Raw genomic sequence first — 24032 nt, forward strand, 5'->3', positions numbered from 1 at the left:
GGCAAAACTAGTAGATGCCCTGCTCTGGAAAGATTTAGCTGTTGTTTGAACACAAATCAGATGTACAGAACAGTTTAAGAACACAGAAAGGGATTTGAGTTTTAACTGGGATAACTCCTAAATGAACTACTGTAGCTCTGGCAGAAATTCTTACAATGCCATTACAATATAGCAGATCTCACAAAACAGGGTGTTAATCATAGTGAAAGAAAAGAAATGCCAACTCTATTTTAGAATAAAATTTTTTGACAACTAGCTCAATAAATAATTTTGCACAAGTATACTTTAGGGTGACTGGAGCCTCCTTGTACTGCTTATATATGCCACTATTTGTGCTTCATGTAGCTTCTACTTTTAGCTAGCACTTCTGTGCAAAAAACAGACAAATGAAAATCAGGTTAGCCATTTTGGTATTTATAACAAGAACAGACACTTCAGCAGTAAACACTCACCCCAGACCTTTCCAGAGAAAAGCTACTTTTGTAGTACGTTAAACTTTTATACCACTTTAAACAGAAGTGTTTAAAACAGCTCTCATTCATGTTTCTCAATACTGGACTTACCTTGGTCTGTGTTGCACTGCCTCTCTCAAACATCATCTTTAGGCTAGTTAGTGGGACATTATACTTCTCAATCTTCCCAGAAGGCTCATAGTTCTCAGTTGGAACAGGTTTACCCACTTCTCTGTCATCATCGAAAGATTTTTCCATTGTACCGTTCTCCGCAGAAGGTGTTTTTGATTCCTCGTTACCAACACTGGGATATCGAAAGTGGCTGACAGTTGCTGGTGGGGATTGAAGCTGCGATCTACTGCTAACCTCCAGCTTATGTTCTCCCTCTGTTGAAGCAGTAGAGACTGTTTCGGCTATGATTCCAGGACTGATGACCTTCTGCCTAACTTCAGCACAGCTGCTTGGTTGGACTTCTTTCCAAGATGTCAGTCCTAGCCCTGGATTCTCCCACTTCTTCTTTAACACACTCAGGGCCCCCTTTCTAAAATTTGGGGGAAGGTTTTCTGTGTTCTAAAAATGAACAAGAAGTTAATTCTAGTTACAACTTGCCTAGTGAAAGCACTGGAATATTTTCCTGCCTTATGTGCATAAGGAAACGGAAGGCTCCAGAGCAGATCCTTATCCTGAGCAGTTTCAGACAGCTGTGAATAGTTAGATCTGTGCCACATGTAGAAAGCATCCACCCCTGAAGGGATGGGGTGGGGGAGATGAAGAAAGCAGCTGAAGCAGGAAGTGATAAAACAGGAGAGCCTTATAAGAAAAATAGGAAGAAAAAATTAAAGTTTTGCTAAGTTGGTATTTTATCATTTATAAAAATACCTTTAACTTTTGCACAATGGAGGGAAGTTTAAATGGAATAGAGAAGCCATATAAAGAATATATTAATTTCTTAGTGAAATAAAACCCTAGTGATACTGCTGCAGATTCAGTTTTTCACCACTCCTACATGCATAGCAAATTTTTGCTCTATCTTGAAAAAAGGTATACCATAACGCTTGAAAGCAGGCCCCCAAAGTATTAGATTAGTACAATATTTAAGAAGTGTTACCTGCAATATTTTAGATTCATACACTTTACAGACTGTACCCCAAAGGATGAAGGAACCTATGAGGTCTTGAAAGATCATGTAACATTTCTGGATAATTGTTTTTTCTAACATATATAACATGTAGAATTCAAAAGTCTAAATGATTCAACATTACACAAAAAATGATGTGGTCTTCTCAACTTTAGAAGTCATGCTTCCATTAATGCTTAAATAAAATGGCCTACAAGTTTAAACATGTATGATTAAAAATAACTTTGCAATGCGAATGTTTATTAACCCTATGCATTAATTTTGGGAAAAGCCCATAAACTCCAGGGCTCCCATTTTCAAATCACTGACTGTATATATGAACCAGAGAAATCAATTTTAGAAACCAGGCCTTCTGCAAAGATATCTGTGACAGACACACTGAACACAAAAGCACAGTCCAAAAAACATAAAAATTCAGTACTAACACATGCATAAATCTCATTCTTTGTTCAAAGCCCTTTGGAACTGTGCTAGACAGACCCATGCTCTGGGGAAGATGCAAACACTACAGACAGCAGCATACCATTAATGCAAGATGTATGTATGTGAGCGTTAGAGGGCAAATGATGCAGAAAATGATTTGCCATGGGAGTTAGCTTACACAGTAGACATGAGTACAGAGGGTATTAAAATACATGCTAAGCAGGATATTAGTTATTCCACCGCAATGCAGAGAAGTTTTAAAGAAAGAACAATGCAAGCAAACATGAAAAAATTACCACCAGGTGTGAGGCAGCAGAGAAGGGTTAGATCACCTTCTGCATTAAACTAGCAGATACAATATGGACTGCTATATCATGGTCCGATCACTACAAAGCAAACTTCTCCCTTCAATGGCGAACAAAAGACTCTCAACTCAAACAAGAACAGATAACCTACACGAGAGGCAAAATAGACCCGCTAATATTTTGGCAAAAATTCTACAACAATGAATGGACAGCGTCATCAGAATCACCCCAATTTCTTTATGAATGGGACAACAGATGTAGAATCATATTAGACAATATAGCACCACTTCAAACCAGAACCTCACACAGAAAGAACTCAATATCATGGTTTAATGAAGAACTGAAAGAATTAAAAACACAGGTCAGAAGATTAGAACGACCATGGAATAAAAAAAAAGACAACTTCGCACTTAACGACTGGAAACAACTACAAAGAAAATACAAATACACCATTAGACAAACTAAAAGATCTTACTATAAAACTAAAATTGGACCAGACTTCAAGGATACACACAAACTCTTCCAACTCGTAAACAAACTACTAAACACCAAACCAGTTACTTCCAATAACATACCGTGTTTCCCCGAAAATAAGACACTGTCTTATATTAATTTTTGCCCCCCAAAATGCGCTAGGTCTTATTTTCAGGGGCTGTCTTATTTTTCGGGGAAACATCGGGGTTGGATCGGGGCTGGCCTACCCGCCCTCCGTTGCTCCCGGAACTAACCTTAAACGCCTCCTTTCACCTTCACAGCAAGCAGCAGTAGGGCAGGCCACTCCTTCCTTCCGTGTCCCGCCCTCGCCTGACATAACGTCCGCGAGGGCGGGGCACGGAAGGAAGGAGAGGTCTGCCCTGCTGCTGCTTGCTGCGAAGGTGAAAGGAGGCGTTTAAGGTTAGCTCTGGGAGCGACGGAGGGTGGGTGGAGGGGGGGCCCGGCGACCTTGGGTGGGGGGGGCGGCCTTGTCCGGCTCTCGGCGGCCCTGCTTTCAAACAAAAATTTGCTGGGTCTTACTTTCGGGGGAGGCCCTATATTTACCAATTGCAGCAAAACCTCTACTAGGTCTTATTTTGGGGGGATGTCTTACTTTCGGGGAAACAGGGTAGACACCCCATCAGCAAACAATATTGCGAACTACTTCAAAGAGAAAATTATAAAGTTACGATTCATGATACCTATCAACACAAATAACTATGCAAACCTCCTTGAGTGCCTAGATCCTATAACCTGGGGAGCATCCAGCAGACCGATCATGGACCAACTTTGACACACTCTCGATTGACGACATCTCCCAATTGCTTAGAAAATACGCCAAGTCGCAATGCAAACTAGACGTCTGCCCCAGCAGCCTTATAAGATCTGCCCCTCAACAACTCAAAACAGACTTCACGAGCCACATCAACTACATGCTACAAAATGGCCTCTTCCCATAGGATAAAGGTAACATTCTACTCACTCCTCTACCTAAAGATGCAAAGAAAAGTGCAGATGACCTAACCAACTATCGTCCAGTAGCATCTATCCCGCTGATAACTAAACTTATGGAGGGCGTAGTGACAAAACAACTTACAAACTATCTAAATAAACACTCAATTCTGCACGAATCTCAATCAGGATTCCGATCGAACCATAGTACCGAAACAGTACTAGTGACTCTATTAAATAAATTCAAACAAACAATTGCAACAACATACTCTTACAATTCGACATGTCCAGTGCCTTCGATATAGTCAACCATGGAATATTACTACATATCTTAGAATACTATAGAGTGGGCAGCAACGTTCTAAACTGGTTTGGAGGATTCCTGACCTCAAGATCATACCAAGTAACATCGAACGGGACTATATCCAACCCATGGATACCCGAATGCAGAGTCCCCCAAGGATCCCCCCTCTCACCAACCCTCTTCAACCTAATGATGATACCCTTAGCCAAGCTACTAGCCAATCAAAACCTCAACCCATACATATATGCAGATGATGTTACGATCTACATCCCGTTCAAACATGATCTAAAGGAAATCTCCAACGAGATCAACCAAAGTTTCCAAATAATGCACTCCTGGGCAGATGCATTTCAATTAAAACTCAACGCAGAAAAAACACAATGTCTCATACTCACCTCACAACATAATACAAGTAAATTCACCACCATAACCACACCAAATGTCTCCCTTCCTGTCTCAAATGCACTGAAAATTCTCGGAGTCACCATTGATCGAAATCTCACACTTGAAAATCACGTGAAGAACACAACTAAGAAGATGTTCTACTCCATGTGGAAACTTAAAAGAGTAAAACCTTTCTTCCCAAGATCCATCTTTCGCAACCTAGTACAATCAATGGTACTAAGCCACCTGGACTATTGCAAAGCACTCTATGTTGGCTGCAAAGAACAGACCATCAAGAAACTCCAAACAGCCCAGAACACCGCAGCCACTCATATTTGGAAAAACAAAATATGACAGTGCAAACCCCTTAAGAAAGAAACTGCACTGGCTCCCACTCAAAGAATGGATCACGTTCAAGATATTCACGATAGTTCATAAAATCATTTACGGAGACGCCCCAACCTACATGCTAGACCTTGTTGACCTACCTCCTAGAAATGCTAAAAGATCTGCCCGCACATTTCTCAATCTACACTTCCCCAGCTGTAAAGGACTAAAATACAAACTAACACATGCGACCAGTTTTTCCTACATGAGCACACAGCTGTGGAACGCACTACCAACAAAATTAAAAATAACGAAATAACTAACTTTCGCAAATCTCTGAAAACGTATCTCTTCGACAAGGCTTACCACGAGAATCCATAGCTTAACTACACCACTCCACCTTGATTCTGAATGACGTCTTTCCATAACTGTTTGTTAGTTCCTCTCTGTTTTCGTTGATCTTTTTGTAACACCAAATGTATCTTTGACCCTGTAATGGCGACGCCATAACAGACCTTTGTAAGCCACATTGAGCCTGCAAAAAGGTGTGATACAAGTGCAATAAATAAATAAAATAAAATCAGAAAAGCTCATACGTCACCCCTTGCCTCCCAGAAAACAGATCCTGACTACCCCCACCCCGATAACCCTTAATCCTCCAAAGACCTACATTACCCCTGATCCCCTCTCATTCCTAGTAGTTTAGTAGATCCCTCCCTTCCCCGACTCAAGCCCCCAACCTATCATTAAAAAAAAAATCTCTGGTATGAAGCAGGACCCCCCCCCCCCCAATGGCATACTTTAAAGTAGGAGCAATGCCCTACATTGCCCTTTCTTCACCAAACAAGTCTGGATTTGGTTTCAAATTTAGTTATATGGTCTCTAGAGGTAGAAGCAATTGAGTATTGCTACTGGCTCTACAAGGCATGCCCGCAGGATGGGGGGGAGAGGGACTCTGAGGGGCTGCCACTAGACATCCAGAATTTTTAAAATTTTAAAATCAAGGAGGAGGAGGTTGGGTTGGGAGGTGAGGGGTGCCGCTACATACCAGGGAATTTTTTATTTTTAAATGGGGGGGGAGATGACACTAGACATGAGGGAATTTTGTGGGTTTTTTTTTGGGGGGGGGGGGGCGGTGATGCAGATCCTGTGACTTATTTTTCTTTTTTTTTTTAATGTTCCCCTTCCTGTCGGCACATGAGCTAATCATCACTCACACACTGACAGGAAGGGGGGCATTTTGGCAATGAGCTGCTGATTAATGCTGTGATTTTAATGTGGCAGTAATTTGTATGCTCATTATTGAATCCCATGGGTAATTTTATGTGCAAAGCTCATATTAGAAACTGTGCTGTTAGTGGCTTTCAACACATGGCCTTCTGCATTGACCACTAAGCGAATAACACAAGCAGTACTGGCATCAGTCTATAGTTACCTTTCTATAGCATGCTTCCATTAAGTTATAAATGTAACCAAAATGGTCAAAGGGGCTCACTGCATAACTAAATTTAAAACCAAAATTCAGACTTGTTTGGTGAAGAAAGGGCAATGTCAAGCACTGGCTCATTCTGTTTCTATATATTCTATGGTTTTTAGTATTAACTTGATGTACATTTTATATTGATTAATTTGTATTAATTATATGTATTAATTTGTGATCCACCTTGATCCAGGCAGAATATTAATGAACTATAAACCATTACTATTTAACGAAGAGTAAAGGCAAAACACTTGAATACTGTCTGCAGTCCTTTAAAAAGGACAAAAAAGGCACTTATCGCAAAACAAGTCATTAAATCCAGGATTAAAATGTGCTTCTGAAGGGTTTTTTGGTCAGAATTTAAGGCCAAACGGTTGTGTTTGCATGCTGCTCTCTTTATAGAGTACATTTAAACATTCAAACACTTCGGGCAGAAAACAAATGTCTAGTTCTTGCCATACCCTCCTTCATCATCTTTAATATAAGAATCATACAGGTCTGCTAGCTTGGTAAATGTAAGTACCTGCCAAAGTTGCATTAGCAGCACTTTCTGCTCCCTTAGGCCCTAAGGCATAAAGCCTATAAGGAATTAAGTCTCAATATAGCTGCTTATCCTTTTGAAAGCTCCCCCATCTATGCATGCCATTTCTGCTCACTGCTTTAAAACCTTTGCTTTACAAGCAGGCTGCTGACTTGCTGCTTTGCACATATTTAAATGAACTGTAATAAGTTAATGTTCACTGAACTATGAAGGCAAAAGGAGAAAAGGATCCCAGTTAGATAAAATGTAACTCAGATTGGATTTAGTTTATGCCATTTTCAGTTATAGCTCAAGGCAAGTTACATTCAGGTGCAGATAGGAATTACAATCTAAATTTGCACCTAAGGCAATGGAAGGGTTAAGTAACTTGCCCAAGAACACAAGGAGCTGCATGCAGTGGGATTTGAACCCTGGCTTCCTTGTGCTCAGTCTGCTGCCCTAACCATTAGGCTACTCCTCCACTTCACTTAGTTAAAAACGAAGTAGTGGATATTTACATGCAAGTTTCTGTGGATGCCAGAGAATTGCACCTACCAGCAGTCAATGTGTATCAACCATGGCGACTCTCTCTGCTACACTAATGATCTACTCTAGTGATAGTGTGAAAACCTAATCAGTAGAGCACTGAATTCAGGACATTCAAACCTATAGATCCTGCATTACAAAAAAAAAAAAAAAAAGAAGGGGGGAAGGAGAGCTAATCTACTGGGAGTTTCTTAATTTACAAGAACATGAATTGACTTAAGAGCTCAGATCCCTCATGCCTGCATCATAGTACCCAGTGGAAGGAGGGAACTGGGGGAGGGAATAAAAGGGATCTTTCATGATTGCATATAAATAACATTTTTTTTATTCTCCCTTGTTTGGATTTCTGTATTGTTGCTTGTTATTTTATTATTTAGTAAAAACAATTTAAACTAAAAGCAAACAACAACAAAAAAAACCTACAAAAAAGTAACACCAAAGTGCTGATTTTGACCTAAGTGGTTATAACCTGCTATCGAGCGGGAAAGAGCGGGGTATAAATGCCACAAATAAATAAATAAATAAAATACTTTGTTGATAAAATTTACAAGTTGAAAAGTTCATGCTTGTAAGCACTGTACAAAAAAAAAAAAAAAAAGCATATTCTGCTGAACATTTGACCCCTATTTTGAAGTCCCTCCGTTGGCTTCCTATAAAATTCTAAATTGAGTTTAAAGTTTAAAGTTTTTTTGTTAGTTTTAAAAATACTAAATGGTTGTATTTCCCCAACACTCAGCACCACTCTGAGGTCTTACCAACTTTCATGCTCTGAGATCTTCTCATAAACTACTTGAGGTTCCTTCTTTTAAGCAGATTCATCTAGAAGAATGCAAGTCTGGTCTTCCATATACAGTGCAATCCGCTTAAGTGCAAGGGTCTGGGACCAAAGAAATACTACTACTAATAGCATTTGTATAGCGCTACCAGACGCACGCAGCGCTGAACACTTGACATAGAGAGACAGTCCCTGCTCAAAGAGCTTACAATCTAGGTAGAACAGATAGACAAGACATAGAACGGGCAAGGGAATTAATGGGTAAAGAGGAGGAGGGCAAATGAGTAGTGGTTAGAAGCCAAAGGCAGTAGTGAAAAGGTGGACTTTCAGCATAGATTTTAAAACAGGAAGAGATGGAGCTAGACGTATGGGTTCGGGAAGATGGTTCCAGGCATAAGGTGCTGCGAGACAAAAGGAACGAAGTCTGGAGTTAGCGGTGGAGGAGAAGGGGGACGACAAGAGAGATCTGTTCAGAGAGCGGAGTTCATGTGGAGGAATGTGGGGAGAAACAAGAGAAGAGAGGTAATGAGAGGTCATAAAGTGGATGCATTTAAAGGTCAGTAAGAGGAGTTTGAACTGTATACGGAAGCAGACAGGGAGCCAGTGAAGTGATTTGAGGAGTGGGCTAGTGTGGGCATAACGATTCTGGCGGAAAATAAGTCATGCTGCAGAATTCTGGACAGATTGGAGAGGAGAGAGATGGTTGAGTGGAAAACCAGTGAGAAGTAAATTACAATAGTCCAAGCGAAAAGTAACAAGGGTGTGGATAAGGGCTTTGGTGGCGTGTTCAGAAAGGAAGGGGCGAATTTTGCTAATGTTGAAGATAAAGAAGCGACAGGTTTTGGCGATTTGTTGAATATGATCAGAGAAGGAGAGAGAGGAATCGAAGATGACTCCAAGGTTGCGAGCCAAGGAAACAGGGAGGATATGAGAGCCATTAACAGAGATAGAGAAAGGGGGAATAGGGGAGGTGGGTTTAGGGGGGAAAATGAGAAGTTCGGTTTTAGACATGTTTAATTTGAGGTGATGTTGAGACATCCAGGCAGCAATGTCAGACAAGCAGGCAGAGATTTTGTCCTGGATTAAGGCTGAGATTTCAGGGGTGGAGATGTAGATTCGAGAGTCATCAGTGTAAAGATGGTAGTGAAAGCCATGGGAAGTGATTAGGGCACCGAAAGAGGTATAGATGGAGAAAAGGAGTGGGCCAAGGACAGAACCCTGAGGCACACCAACTGAAAGCGGGAGGGAAGTTGAAGAGGATCTACCATAGTGAACACTGAAAGTACGGAGTGAGAGGTAGGAAGAGAACCAGGAAAGAACAGGGCCCTGGAATCCAAGCGAGGACAGCATATCGAGGAGTAAGGTGTGGTCAACAGTGTCGAAAGCAGCAGATAAGTCAAGAAGGATGAGGATGGAATAGAGACCTCTGGATTTAGCCAGAAGCAGATCATTAGAGACTTTACTAAGTGCAGTTTCAGTAGAGTGAAGAGGGCGAAAACCAGAGTGAAGTGGGTCAAGAATAGGATGAGAAGAGAGAAAAGTCAAGACAACGGCGGTGAACGACGCGCTCAAGTAATTTGGAGAGGAAAGGGAGAAGGGAGATGGGGCAATACTTGGAGGGACATGTAGGGTCAAGTGAGGGTTTTTTAAGGAGTGGAGTGACAATAGAATGTTTGAATGCCATAGGAACAGTTGCAGTGGAGAGTGAAAGATTTAGGATGTGACAGATGACAGGGATGATAGTAGGAGAGATAGTGGTAAGTAGGGATGGGATCCGAGGAACAGGTAGTACATTTAGGAGGAGGAAAGAAGAAGGGTAGTTTCTTCAGTGGAAACTTCTGAGGAAGAGGAGAAAGAAGGAGAGGAAGGAGAGTAGGAGGTGAGGACTAAGGGAGAGAGAGGTGGGGAGGGTTTGGATGAAAATTCAAGGTTAATCTTACGGATTTTATCATGGAAGTAATCAGCTAGGGTCTGAGGAGAAAGAGAAGGGGGGATAGGGGACGGAGGTACCTTGAGAAGAGAGTTTAGTGTGGCGAAGAGAAGTCGAGGGTTAGAAACATGGGAATTAGTCAAATGGGTGAAGTAATCTTGTTTGGCAAGTGAAAGGGTAGATTGGAAAGAGTTCAAAATGAATTTGAAATGAGTGAAGTCATCAAGGGTGCGGGATTTAAGCCAAGAACGTTCTGCTGAGCGGGCGCAGGAGCAAAAACAGCGGATTCTAGAGGTTAGCCAAGACTGGGGGGTTTGGTATGCCTGGTAGGACAGAGCATGGGAGGGGCAAGAGTGTCAAGAGCATAGGACAGAATAGTATCATAGGAAGAAACAGCTTCATTCACAGACTTAGACAGAGTGGTGGTAGAGAGAAGGTTAGAGACACAAAAGGATAAATTAAAGGGGTCAATAGCTTGAAGATTCCTAGAAGTGGGGGATGAGATTGGGTGGGACTAGAGAGGAGGGTGCTTAAGAGTGAAAGTTAGTAGATGATGGTCGGATAGGGGGAGATCAGAGGAATAGAAACTGGAGGGAAAGCAGTTAGAGGAAAGGATAAGGTCAAGACAGTGACCACTTTGGTGAGTGGGTGCCGAAGAGCACAGTTGAAGATTGAATGATGACGTTAGGGCAAGGAATTGGGAGGCATAGGAGTCGGATGGATCATCAACATGGATGTTAAAGTCCCCAAGATAATGGAGGGGGATGAAGGATTATGTAAAGAGAGCCAGGCGTCAAAGTCAGTGAGAAAGGATGGAAGAGACTTATCAGGGGGGCGATAAATGACTGCAAGATGGAGAGGCAGGGGAGTAAAGAGGCGGCTGGAGTGGACTTCAAAGGACAAAAAACAGTGAGACTAGGGTGCGAGAAGAGGTTGGAATTTGCAGGAGGGAGTGCGCAGAAATCCAACACCACCACCGCGGCCGGTAAGGCGAGGGATGTGAGAGAAAAGATAGCCACCATGGCAAAGGGCCACAACGGAAGTAGAGTCATCAGGGGAGAGCCAAGTTTCAGTTAAGGCAAGTAGATGGAGGGAACAAGAAATGAAAAGGTCATGAATGTAGCAAAGTTTATTACAGATTGAGCGGGCATTCCATAGGGCACAAGAGAAGGGTAAGGAGGAAGGTGGAAGGAGGGAAATAGAGATGAGATTAGAGACATCACAATGTGGTCTGCATAAGAATGCATGCAGTTAACCGGAGCGTGCACTTAACCGTTGTGACCCAAAGAAGCTTGACATCTGATAAACATATGTACAGTACTGTTTATTATATGTACAGTATATAGTCTCCGTTAACTGACGATAGGCTTACTTGAAGTAATGTCATAGTCCTCTGTACACTCTTGTGTCTGTGAGTTCCATAGACTACGTCTGCCAGACGGTAAAAACTGTCATAGCACTGAAATCCAATGGCCTCCAGATAGGCCCACACGGTGTTGAGACTCTCCAGCGCTCTTGCAAAAGTGACAGGTTGTTGAATTTCGTCAGCATGTGCCTCGCTGCTCAATTCATCATCTGTTTCATCATCAGCCGTTGTTGCCTGCGTGTAGGCGCATATCTCAACATCAGTGCTGTCATCAGCTGTTTGTAGATCGTAATCAATAGCTACGTTGTGATGAAACTCCTCTTCAGTAACACCGGCTGGGATGTCAATAGCCTGTTCATCTGACGCATTTGCAACAGCTGCATCTGTTTTATCCCATCCACAACGCTTATCAGACGATGTAGCACAAGAGCCCGATAATGTTGTTTGAAATTTGCTATTATGCCCTGATCCATAGGTTGGATCAGAGAGGTAGTGTTTGGTGGCAGGAAGACCACCTTGATGTTAGACACCCTGACATCATCACTGTGTGCAGCACAATTATCACAAAGCAACAAAATCCGACGCTTTTGTGCCCGCATTCTAGTGTCTAACTTCTTTAGCCACTGCTTCCAAATTTCCCCAGTCATCCATGAATTTGCATTAGCTTCGTATGACACAGGAAGTCGCTTAACATTCCTGAAGCAACGGGGCTGTTTGTTCTTTCCAATGACATGGGGTTCCAACTTCTCACTCCCATCCATATTGCAGCAAAGGAGGATCGTCAGTCGGTCCTTCGACGTTTTACCTCCTGTAGTTTCAGCTTGTTTGAATGCAAGTGTTCCATCAGGAATCGCTCGCCAGTAGAGACCGTTTTCATCAGCATTGAAAATGTCACGAGGTGCAAACTCGTGACAGAAGAACTGAAACAACCCAATTTTCAGCACCAAAGTCATCAGCGTCTTGTTTTTCACCATGCTGTTTCTTGAATTTTATGCTGTTCCTCTCCTTCCATCTTTCCAACCATCCAACAGTGGCTCTGAATTCAGTTAGTCCAAGACTTTCAGCTAACTGATTAGCTTTCTCCATAAGCAGTGGACTACTGACAGGAAACTGTCTGCTCCTGACTTGAGAAAACCACCGAAGAGCATCTTCTACATCCTCAGCTTTTCCCACCCGTTTTCGTTTCCGGTGTGGATTTGTATTGTTTTGCCAGTCTTCCAGAAGCTGGTCTTTCTGCTTCAAGATATGTGAAATTTGACTGGGATTGACACCATATTCTTTAGCAATAGATGCTTGACTTTGTTTGTTTTCTAATTTTTTAAGAACTTCTATTCGTTCAGCCAGTGTTAAAGTCTTACAGTTGCGCAACGACGACTCCAGTGTACACTCTAACAACATTCTTTCGCTTATTCTGCCTGTGGCAGTTAACCCACGAGATTTCAAATTTACCACCACTTTGTCACGAGCCAATCGGCTTCCATATTCCATGTGTGCGCTTATGTGGAGTCTTTCCTGCAGAGGAGCGGTCTTAAACCATGCATATAAGCGAATCTTGCACTTATCAGTGGTGCGCTAAACCGAAGTTTGTCCCATAGAAACTGATGGCGCCAAAAACGGGACCAAAATACGGAATGCAGTTAAACAGAGCATTCGCTTATTTGACGTGCACTTAAATGGAGTGCACTTTGTTATGTTAAAGACACGAAATTGTGGAATGCATTACCCATTCAGCTTCGTTCTCTGCAGGAAATTATTCAGTTTAAGAGAGATCTAAAAACCTATATGTTTATTTGAGCATATGGATCACTAGATGAATGATTGTGTTTTGTTTTATAACTGTGTTTGATGTCATTTTTATTCTAGTTTTGTGTAAGTTTGTATTAGTTGAAGTAGTGTTTTTGTTTTTTACTACTTATCTATTTGTTGGATTTTCATTATGATGTATATATTCATGTTCCCCAGCAGATTGGAAATCTAGTTATTATTATTATTAAGTGGATAGGGTGTATATGTGTATGTGACTGTGTAGATACTAACAAGTTAGACTGTGACTGTGATAGATGTAGGAAATGGAAAACTGCAGGGGATTGGGGGGAGGAGGAAGAGGAAGTGCAGGGTTAGGGTTAAGACCAGGTGTGAAAGCAGGGTGTGGTGAGGGAGTGCAGGGAATTGTGTCAATCAGCCCTCCCTTCCTTTTTCCACCTCCCTCATATCTTGACACAAAGTCTGACGCTCAGAATCGGCACTTGAGCATGGGACCCGACCTACACAGGCTGGTAGCTTCCACCCTTGACTCAGGTGCCAGTTAGTCACATTTTCAGGAAGCTGTGAACTTTGGAGCCAAGGGAGTTTGATGATGACAGCTGAGCCAACTGCAGCATGTAACAGGGCAGTATGAAGCTCGAGGGCAAGGTAAGTATAAACAGAGTGAAGGGCATGCCTGCAGCCTCCCCAGGGATGTGGGCCACCACACATGGTTCTGAATTGATCTCTACAGATTATAGCAGGGGCGTAGCTACGGGTGGGCCTGGGTGGGCCCAGGCCCACCCAGTTTAAGCGCTAAAAAGTGCACAGCTGAGCAGCCACTACCTTTCGCAGCAGCAGCGCTGGCCTGCTCAGCCACCTCCCACCTGCTTTTTAGTCTCCTCGGGCAGCACAGATAGCTGTAGTGAGCGAAGTGACGCTCACGAGCTCCATGACGCAAGCCATGCGCTGCAAGGTGCCGAACAATCCGCCACTTCTGTGGGCAGTGGCTGAGGTCACGGAAACGAGGAGCTGGGCACAGTGAGCAAACCAACACGTGTCCCAGGCAGCACCGGTCGCCGGTTACCAGTGCGAACGAGAGCGCCTGTCCGCAGGAAAACCACTGAGGGCTTGATGAGGTGCGGCCCAAGAGGAACCACACGCTGGCTTCAGTCCGCAGATCCGACGCGCTGCTCTGAGGTGAGGGTCTTATTGTGGCAGTAATAGATTAATCTCTCTCCCGCCCCCCCCCAAGAGTCCTATCACAATTCCCCCTGCTTATTAGCAGCCTGATGCTTCTAGGCCAGGTGGTTTAGAGGATTTCACCAATGAACAGCATTGTTTTAGTGCATTCATGAAGACTCTTATAGTACTGCCAGGTATATACACTTGTAAAGTCAGTGCAGAAAAGATCATAGCTGCTACTTTTAAGCCATATGGTGGTAATCTATAAGGAATAATTTATTTATTGTGAACATTTATATCCCACATATCCCACCAAGGCAGGCTCTATGTGGCTTACAACGTTAAAGGAAGAGTACAATACAATAAGTCATAAGCAAGATGGAGTAGTGAGTAGAGAAGGGGGAGAGAGGGGGTCAACAGGGGAGAGGAATGAGGGAATGCAGGGATCAAGCAGGAGTGGAGTAAGAACGATTACACAGGTAAGTCTTTAGAGATTTCTTGAATAGGCTGTGGTCGGCTGTCTCTTTTAACGGTGATGGTAGAGCTTTCCAAAAACGGGGGCATGTGTAGCTGAACGACGAGGCGAACAGCAGCTTATATCTCAAGTTCCTGCAGTTTGGAAAGTGGAGAGTCAAATAGGTGCGGGAGGACTTCACGGAATTCCTGGGCGGGAGGTCGATAAGGCTAAACATATAGGTTGGGGCCTCCCTGTAGACAAAGTATGCACCTATTTTGAGATATTGTAATAATTTATGCATGTGGCAGAATATCCTTCATAATACTTTTGATGTACCATCTTTCAAAATCAAGCAAAGAGGTTTACAATTTATTTTAAAAAATACTATCAAAACGGAACTACAATTCAGATAGGAAATCAAAGAGTAGGAAGGTAGAGAAGAGGAAACAAGATTCCTTAATAGTAAGGGAGAGCCAGCATCAAATAGAGAGAGAGCAGTAGAGCCAAAGGAAAGGAAAAAAAAGACTTCAAGGTAGTTTTGCTGTTTTGCTTAATCGGCATTATATTTGTTATAAAGTAACATTTGAAGGATATATGCCGTTGCCGTAATTATACTGCAGGATCCCGTTATGTGTGTTGACATTTTTGCCATTATAGTAGACTTATGTCTGGTCAAGTTTGATATGGCATAATGTAACTATAGTTAAAAATATTGGGGGGGGGGGGGGGGGGGGGGGGTTCCATTAAAGTATGTATGTGGTTTATGACGATGCAGAGCAGCTGTTGGGCAGACTACTTAGAAATCCATCATTAAGTGCATTCTAAGGCATTATTTTGTACTATCCCAAGAAACACTACTCATATACATATTAGCTCTGGGCCCCACCCAAAATGTCAGTCTGGCTACGCCACTGGATTATAGGCTGTCAATCACTGTGATGGAGGGGAAAGGCTGAGGGGAGGGAGGGTAGAAATGGACTTGTTCTGTCATGTAGATACCGTATAGGTTGATGTTACCGCTTTATGAATGGTGGGCATGAAGGCACAAAGCAGCCCTGGGCTGATGCTCATTTCTACCCCTCCCTGGCTCTCGACTTGAGCACACTACTGTGATCTGAATCTTTAGCTACTGAGAGATGGTAACCCTATGGCAAAGGGCTTTGACTGCACAACCCAGTCTCGAGGCAGTACGTCAGCATCTTCTGCTTTTCTTACACTAATCCATGTATTCAAGTCTGTTTCCAATGAACACAAATGGACTGAGTTGACAAAAGCAGCTTAGTCCAAGGTAAACAACCTAAAATCAACACTCATCTGCTAGATAACCACCTTGAGGCAATTCTATAGCTGGACAAGTTAGGTGCCTAGATGTGGTGCACGGAATACAAATTCTATAAAGCCATCTGGCACCCAGATTCATTTACAGAATACTAGCGTTAAGTTGGAATCTATGCGCCTACATATAGGAATGCCCACTTAATCCATGTCAGTAGGAGTAATGTACACACCTAAATGCAGCCTTTATGTATAACAGTATTTTAAGTTACACATGTAATGTTGGACCGACCTAACACCGCCCACACTCTTTCCCTGTGAACACCTCGCTTGCATTTACTTTCTAAGCAATGCGTGTGCTTAATTATAGAATAGTGCTCAGCATGTACATTGCACTTACATGTTAAGTGTACACTCACCCGCATAAGTGCCACTATTCTATAATTTTAGTGTACAAATAGCGCTTACATTTAGGCACTGTTATAGAGATGACAGAGTGAGTGTGTCTAATTACAGGTCTATGATGTGTCCACTACTCCTGGGCAGAAGTAGATTTGCTTATCAGGTTATGTATATTTTAAAGCCATCTTAAAAAGAAAATACCAATGTACCTTCTACTCAGGTGTGCTGCTGCAGCTAAGAAACCAATAGAATGTAGGTATTATTAGGAAAGGAATGGAAAACAAAAATGAGACGTTAAATGCCTTTGTATCGCTCCATGGTGTGAGCCGCACCTCGAATATTCTGTTCAATTCTGGTCGCCGCATCTCAAAAAGATACAGTGAATTAGAAAAGGTGCAGAGAGGGCGCACGAAAATGATGAAGGGGATGGGACGACTTCCCTATAGGAAAGGCTAAAGCGGCTAGGGCTCTTCATCTGGAGAAAAGGTGCCTGAGTGGAGATATGATAGAGATCTATAAAATAATGAGTGGAGTTGAATGGGTAGACGTGAAGCATTATTTATGCTTTCCAAAAATGCTAGGACTAGGGGCAAGCGATGAAGCTACAAAGTAGTAATTAAAATGAATCTGAGAAACTTTTTCTTCACTCAATATGTAATTAAACTCTGGAATTTGTTGCCAGAGAATGTGGTAAAGGCGGTTAGCTTAGCAAGTTTAAAAAAAAGGTTTGGACAGCTTCCTAAGGAAAAGGTCCATGGGAAAATTAGGTTCTTACCTTGGTAATTTTCTTCCTTTAGTCATAGCAGATGAAGCCATTACGAATGGGTTGTGTCCACCTACCAGCAGGGGGAGATAGAGAGCACTGAAAACCATAGTGCCTCTTGGCCAGCTAGCTCCATCGGCCTCTCAGAATTTGCAGCTTCCAAAGCAGTGTTACACCGCAAAGTAGAATAACATGAACTTTCCTCACAGCGAACGAACGCCCCGAACAGGAGCAGTAATTCAAGGAGGGACGAACTTAACCTCCTGTACAGAACAGAAATCCTGAAGACTGTTTTCCAACTTCTCCAATGAGGAACATATCTACAGGAAAACTGACCCAAAACAGCATCAATCAATCAATCAGGCGGGCTCATGGATTCATCTGCTATGACTAAAGGAAAGAAATTACCAAGGTAAGAACCTAATTTTCCCTTCCTTGTCATCAAGCAGAGAATCCATTACGAATGGGATTATCAAAGCAATCCCTAGATAGGGTGGGAACAGGCCACACCACGCACCAAGCACTTGTGCTCCAAAATCCGCATCCCTCCTGGCAGCCACATCCAGCCTGCAATGTCAGGCAAATGAGAGCTTAGAAGCCCTTGTTGCTGCACTGCATATCTCTTGAAGAGAGAGTGCTCCAGTTTCAAGCCAAGAAGAGGAAATCGCTCTTGTGGAATGTGCCTTAAAGGCTTCAGGTTAGAGGATGGCCGGACAGCAGATATGCTGAAAAAATAGCTTCTTTGAGCCAACGAGCCAGAGTAGCTTTAGACGCTGGAGACCCTCTGCGAGGACCTGACAACAAAACAAAAAGGTGATCAGAGGTCCCGAAAGCATTTGACATGCGCAGATACTGCAACAGAGCCCTTCGCACATCTAGAAGGTGTCAATTGCAGAAATGGGTCTCGACAAGACAGTGCCTGGCGCCCAGGACACCTGTCTCGCCGATGTAATGGCCACCAAAAAGACCGTCTTTAGGGTCACATCCTTCTCCGAAGCTCAGCCAAGCAGCTCGAAGGGCGAACAATGAAGGGCCTTTAAACTAACCCCAGGTTCTAGGCCAGACAAGGAGCCCACACGGGTGACGGAGCCGAAGCACCCCTCTAAGAAACGTGCAATGTCAGGATGCGCGCCAGGCCAGGCCAGCCACCTTCCCCCGAAAACATGCCAAGGCTGCCACTTGAACACGCAGGGAATTATAGGCCAAGCCTTTTTGTATACCATCCTGCAAAAAGTCAAGTATCGGCGAGACAGAAGCCCGCATGGGTGTGATCACTTTAGAAACACACCAAGCCTCAAGCTGGCGCCAGATCTGAGCATAGGCAACGGAAGTGGAACGCTTACGGTCCTGCAAGAGAGTGGAGATGACCTTGTTAGAATAGACCAAAGCAGAAGGGATCCTCCATGGTCAACGGGCCCTGCGTCAACAGGTTCGGTACCAGAGGCAAAGGAAAGGGAGCCCCCACCAGCATCCGCCAGATGTCCGCATACCACGGCCACTCCGGGGCAATGAGGATCACCACTCCTTGATGCAGCCGAATTCACAGGAGGAGTCGCCCTATTAAGGGCCAAGGAGGGAACACATACAGGAGGCCAGGGTTGAGCCAAGGCATCCAACCCCGCTGAGCGAGGATCTCTCCGTCTACTGTAAAGCACGGGACTTTGGCTTTTGCGCTTGACGCCATAAGATCCGCTACGGGTGTCCCCCATTTGGCACAGATCTGAAGGAACACTTCGTCTGCCAGTTCCCACTCCGCTGGGTCGATTTGATGCCTGCTTAGATAATCGGCTTGCACGTTGCTCTGACCTGCAATGTGAGCTGCTGACAAAAACTGCAGATGTAGCTCGGCCCAGTGGCAAATCTGCGCGGACTGCGCGGCCAGTGCCCTGCACCGAGTGCCGCCTTGTCGGTTTATGTAGGCCACTGCTGTCGTATTGTCCGACAGAACTCTGATAGCCAGTCCCTCCAGGGTTGTGTGAAAGGTAAGAAGCGTCTGGAATATCGCTTTCAACTCCAAGCGATTGATGGACCACTCCGACTCCTTGGGTGTCCAGAGACCTTGGGCATGCCTTCCCTGGCAATGTGCCCCAAGCCCTGCAGGCTGGCATCTGTTACCACCAGGCACCAATCGGGAAGCGCTAGCGGCATTCCTCGCTGCAGCATGCTGTCTGAGAGCCACCACTCCATACTGAGCCGGGCCACAGGGAGCCACATGAGTCTGCACTGATAATCCTGAGAAATTGGAGACCATCGTTGAAGCAGGGAGCACTGCAGAGGTCTCAGGTGCACTCTCGCCCATGGCACCACTTCCAAGGTGGCAGTCATCGACCCTAACAGCTGGACAATGTCCCAAGCGCGGGGACGAAGCATCCTCAGGAGCAGACGGACCTGGTTCTGAAGCTTGCACCGTCTTTGCTCAGGAAGAAAAACAAACCCCAAAGCTGTCGAACCGGACCCTCAAATATTCTAGAGATTGACAGGGAGTCAAGTGACTTTTGGCCATATTGACGACCCAGCCCAGAGACTGAAGTACTGAGACCACTCTGGCTGTTACTTGATGACTATCCTGTTGAGTCCGCTCTGATGAGCCAGTCGTCTAGGTACGGGTGAACCCGAATACCCTCTCGCCTGAGAAAAGCAGCTACTACCACCATTACCTTGGAAAAGGTTTGGGGAGCTGTGGCAAGGCCCGAAACTAGAAATGTTTTCCCATCACCGCAAACCGAAGAAATCTTTGGTGCGGGGGCCAAATAGGATGTGCAAGTAAGCTTTTTTCAGGTCCAGAGACGTGACAAACTCTCCAGGCTGTACCACCGCAATGACGGAGCACAGGGTTTCCATGTGAAAATGCCACACTCTTAGAGACTTGTTGACTTCTTTTAAGTCGAGGATGGGCCGAAAAGAACCCCCTTTTCGCGGCACCACAAAGTAATGGAGTAACGGCCGGAGCCGTGTTCGGCGGGAGGCACCGGGGACACCGCCCCTAGATGAATCAAGCCTTGCAAGGACTCCTCTACCGCTTGCCCGTTTGACGGCAGAACCGCATCTGGACTCCACAAACACGTCTCTCACCGGGGCATTGAATTCTATTCTGTAGCCATCTCTGATCAGGTCCAAAACCCACTGATCTGAGGAAATCTTGACCCACTCCTCGAGAAAGAGGGAAAGCCGTCCTCCTATTGCAGGAATCGAGAAGAGGGCCGGCGCACCATCATTGAGAGGGTCGCCCATGAACTCCAGGCCTTGAGCCGGTCGTTGCGGAACGCTTGTCTGAACAAAAGGAGTTCCTCTGCTGAAAGCGGGCATGAGAAGTGAACCCAGCAGATCGCCCCGGGCGGTACCTTCTAGCTTCACGGAAGCGAGGTCTGTAAGAGGAGGGAACCGCCTGACCCTTGGAGAGAGGCCTAGGCCTATCCTCGGGTAAGCGCTGGGGTTTAGCATCCCCCAGGCCTTTAACAATTTTCTCCAACTCCTCACCAAATAGGAGAAGGCCTTGGAAGGGCAACTTCACCAACCTTTGCTTAGAGGCCATGTCAGCCGCCCAATGCCATAGCCATAGAAGACGGCGAGCCGCCACCGCCACACCCGTTTAGCCAAAGCTCTGACCAGATCATAAAGGGCGTCAGCCAAGAAAGACAAGGCCGACTCCATCCACGGTGCCACCTCAGTAAGGGGCTCCGCGCCAACCCCGGGCTGTTCCACTGCCTGTTGCAACTAAGCGAGGCAGGCTTGGGCAGCATAGCAGCTGCATGCAGACGCCCGTAAGGATAGGCCTGAAATTTCAAAGGACCGTTTCAGAGCTGATTCCAGGCGTCGGTCCTGCATGTCCTTCATGGCGACTCCTCCTTCAACTGGGAGGGTAGTCCTCTTTGTCACAGCCGTGACTACAGCATCCACTTTAGGCACTGCTAGGCATGCCAAATGCTCCTCATTTAGAGGGTATAATTGCCCCATTGCCCTGGCGACTTTCAAAGGCCCCTCGGGGTCAGCCCACTGAGCCGAAATAAGCTCTTGGATGGAGTCATGCAAAGGAAAGGCTCAAGCAGGCTTCTTAGTACTTGCCATCCTCGGATTACCAGAGGAGGCTTCGCCACTCCCAGGATCTTCAATAGAGAGGGCCTGCAGGGCATCAGAAATAAGCGCTGGTAGCTCATCGCAGTGGAAAATCCTCACCGCGGAAAGGTCATCTGGATCCAGTGGCAATCCTGCACCTTCCTCTGGCTCTTCAGACCACGAGGGCCTGCCAGACCCCTCAGAATCCTCACATCCACGGGGGGAGAAGGGGGGTGCGCCACTCTCGGAAGGGGAATTAACCCTTCTGCGCTTGTCTTGCGGCCAGCTGTCAGGGGAAAACGCGCCTCACGGCAATCCGAGTCCTGGCTCCACTGAAGAGGGAACAGTTAGCAGGGCAGAATGAGACCCCTGCGGGAGAGCTCTTTTTAACATGAATGCTTTATGCAGCAGCAACACAAACTCAGGGGAGAAGGGCTCACCCTGGCCTCCCTGTTCCAGTCCGGGGATAGAAGCTCCCCTGTTAGCCTCCACACGAGGCTCCCCTCCAGTTTCAAACCCCTTCGCTTCTGCGGGGGTTGCGCCATGCAACGCGTCCAAAATAGCGCCCGCTGCCAGCTACACTGAGCGGGAAGGAACCTCTCTCGCCATGCTCGTGCCGGCCCTGACGTCTGAAGAGCACAATTTACAGAGCCCTGCTGCGGACAACGGGAACAGCCCTTAACAACCTCCGCAGCCATCGCCAAAAATGGCGGAAAATTCAAAATGGTGGATTTGTGTCAAAAACGTCCCGATTACGGGCCCACCCCGGAGGAGCTCCAAAATGCTCTTACCTCTCCGGATCGAGTTGACAGAGCTCCGATCCACTGCACAAACTGAAGGAAAGCCTCTTTTCTTGGGTCGCAGCGCTACAACGCGAAGCAACTTTTTTTTTTTTTTTTTTTTTTTTTTTAACACTGTGAGGAAAGTTAGAGGCAACAGCAATAGAGGCAAATTTCCAATTCCGGAGGTTCAGTAGAGTGGGAAAGGCAGGGAAAGGACAAACCAATGTGCCTGCATCCACAAAGGAGAGTGTGGGAAAAGACAGGGACAGGGCAAACCTAGGTGTCTACATCCACATCGGGGTCCGGGTAAGGCACAGAAAGGCCTATGTGCCTTTAAAGTGGAGCTGCAATAGCCCCCAACACGCCTGCTACCACTGGCCAAAGCACAGGAGCACCCCAGGCAGATTTTTTTTGAAGGAGCTGAATAAGCTGCGTCTACCCTGCTGGGGAGATACAAAATACTGAAGAGGCAGATGGAGCTAGCTGGCCATGAGGCACTATGGTTTTTCAGTGCTCTCTATCTCCCCCTGCTGGTTGATGGACACAACCCATTCGTAATGGATTCATCTGCTTTATGACAAGGAATTTGATATTACATGGTTGGCCACAACCTCTAACTTGGCTGTCGTGGTGAAGTGATTGAAGACCCATAACATGGACATTTCAGGCTTTCAAATATATCATCGCCAAAACAGCTGCTGAATAATTTTGTTATAATACAAAATAGCTTACTAGGATTGGGCTGGACAATATGATCCAGTGGGCCGTAGTTTGACCATCCCTCTCCATGGGATACTCCAAAAACCTTTCTACAATCTACATCTTTAACATTTCCTTTGGCAATACTACTGGAACTTTTCTCCTAAACTTCAACAATTTCACATTCACTCTGATTGTTCAAGACATTCAAGCTTATAGCTTTCCGAGATCATATAATATTTGATCAATTCATTACTCAGCTTCTATATTTTGAGACCGTATATAGCAGCTTTAAATAACATGGTCCAGAAACATAGCATTCAACATCATAAAGAGTCACACAGTTAGTTTGAACTTCATGATAACAACTGAAATCCAACCAGCACTTACAGTTTTCCAAAGCCTGAATTGCCAGCCATATAGAAGACAACCTGAAAAGCCATTCCTGCATATAAGGTGGTGTTTACAATCAGAAAGTCATGTATAAAACTGCATGTCCATTATGCACAAAGTTCTGCGCATACAGCCTGTAAATGCTTAATTTTAGCTGAACAGAGGCATTCCCAGAGACAGGAAGGGGTTTGCATGTATTCATGCTTCTGTAAATACATACACAGGTTCATAAAATTAACTCAGAAAAGTGTGCGCACCAAAGAGCAAGTGCAAAAATAAAATTTTCCAAGGAGCCATTTTCAAAAGTGGAAATATGCATACCCCCACCTCGAGTATAGTACTGACATTTTCAAAATGAAAATATATATAGATGTGCTTATGTGTACAGTCACAAAATTACCTCTACAGTCTCTAAGATATCTTATTTAGGCCTTAGCATTCCATTCCTTCAATTTTCTTCTGAGCTAATGACAAAGGAATCCCCCCCCCCCCACCTTTTGCTACTAGCCCAGACCAAAAATGACTGGCAGTTTCCAAGCTGAAAACTCCTTAAAGGAAAACCTCTCCTTCACAGCTACTACAGGGCCTTCCTTTGGCCTCAAAGTTGGACACAAAAACTCTCTGCTCAATCGTATAACCAGTCTCTACAAAACTGCTTGAGTTAACTGATGTTCCTGCTGTGGCCCCTCCATTAACTGCTCCATATCCTTTAAATTCAAATTCTTCAGCAGAAGAGCTGACATGTTGTAAGCCTCCTCCACTTGCAGGGTGCAGCCAACACATTTGGGTTCAATGTTTCAAGCTCTAGCAATAGCATATACACTCATCCCAAGGAATCCTCCGAGACTTCCCTTGTGCAACCTATGAATCTAGACAGGAAGGATGAAAGGGAGATCTGATAATGA

At 44.8% G+C, this 24032-nt stretch overlaps 1 protein-coding gene across 2 annotated transcripts in view; it reads right to left on the reverse strand.

Annotated features, from left to right (window-relative positions):
* LIMA1 (LIM domain and actin binding 1) overlaps nt 1-24032 on the reverse strand; it is a 356250-nt gene that overhangs the window by 280508 nt on the left and 51710 nt on the right. For both annotated transcript variants that reach the window (XM_030198238.1, XM_030198236.1), the window contains exon 4: nt 564-1022. In XM_030198238.1, the coding sequence (XP_030054098.1) occupies nt 564-1022 (459 nt within the window). The remainder of the gene's footprint in view (nt 1-563; nt 1023-24032) is intronic.

Source organism: Microcaecilia unicolor, chromosome 3 (genome assembly GCF_901765095.1).
Source record: "Microcaecilia unicolor chromosome 3, aMicUni1.1, whole genome shotgun sequence".
Taxonomy (NCBI): domain Eukaryota; kingdom Metazoa; phylum Chordata; class Amphibia; order Gymnophiona; family Siphonopidae; genus Microcaecilia; species Microcaecilia unicolor.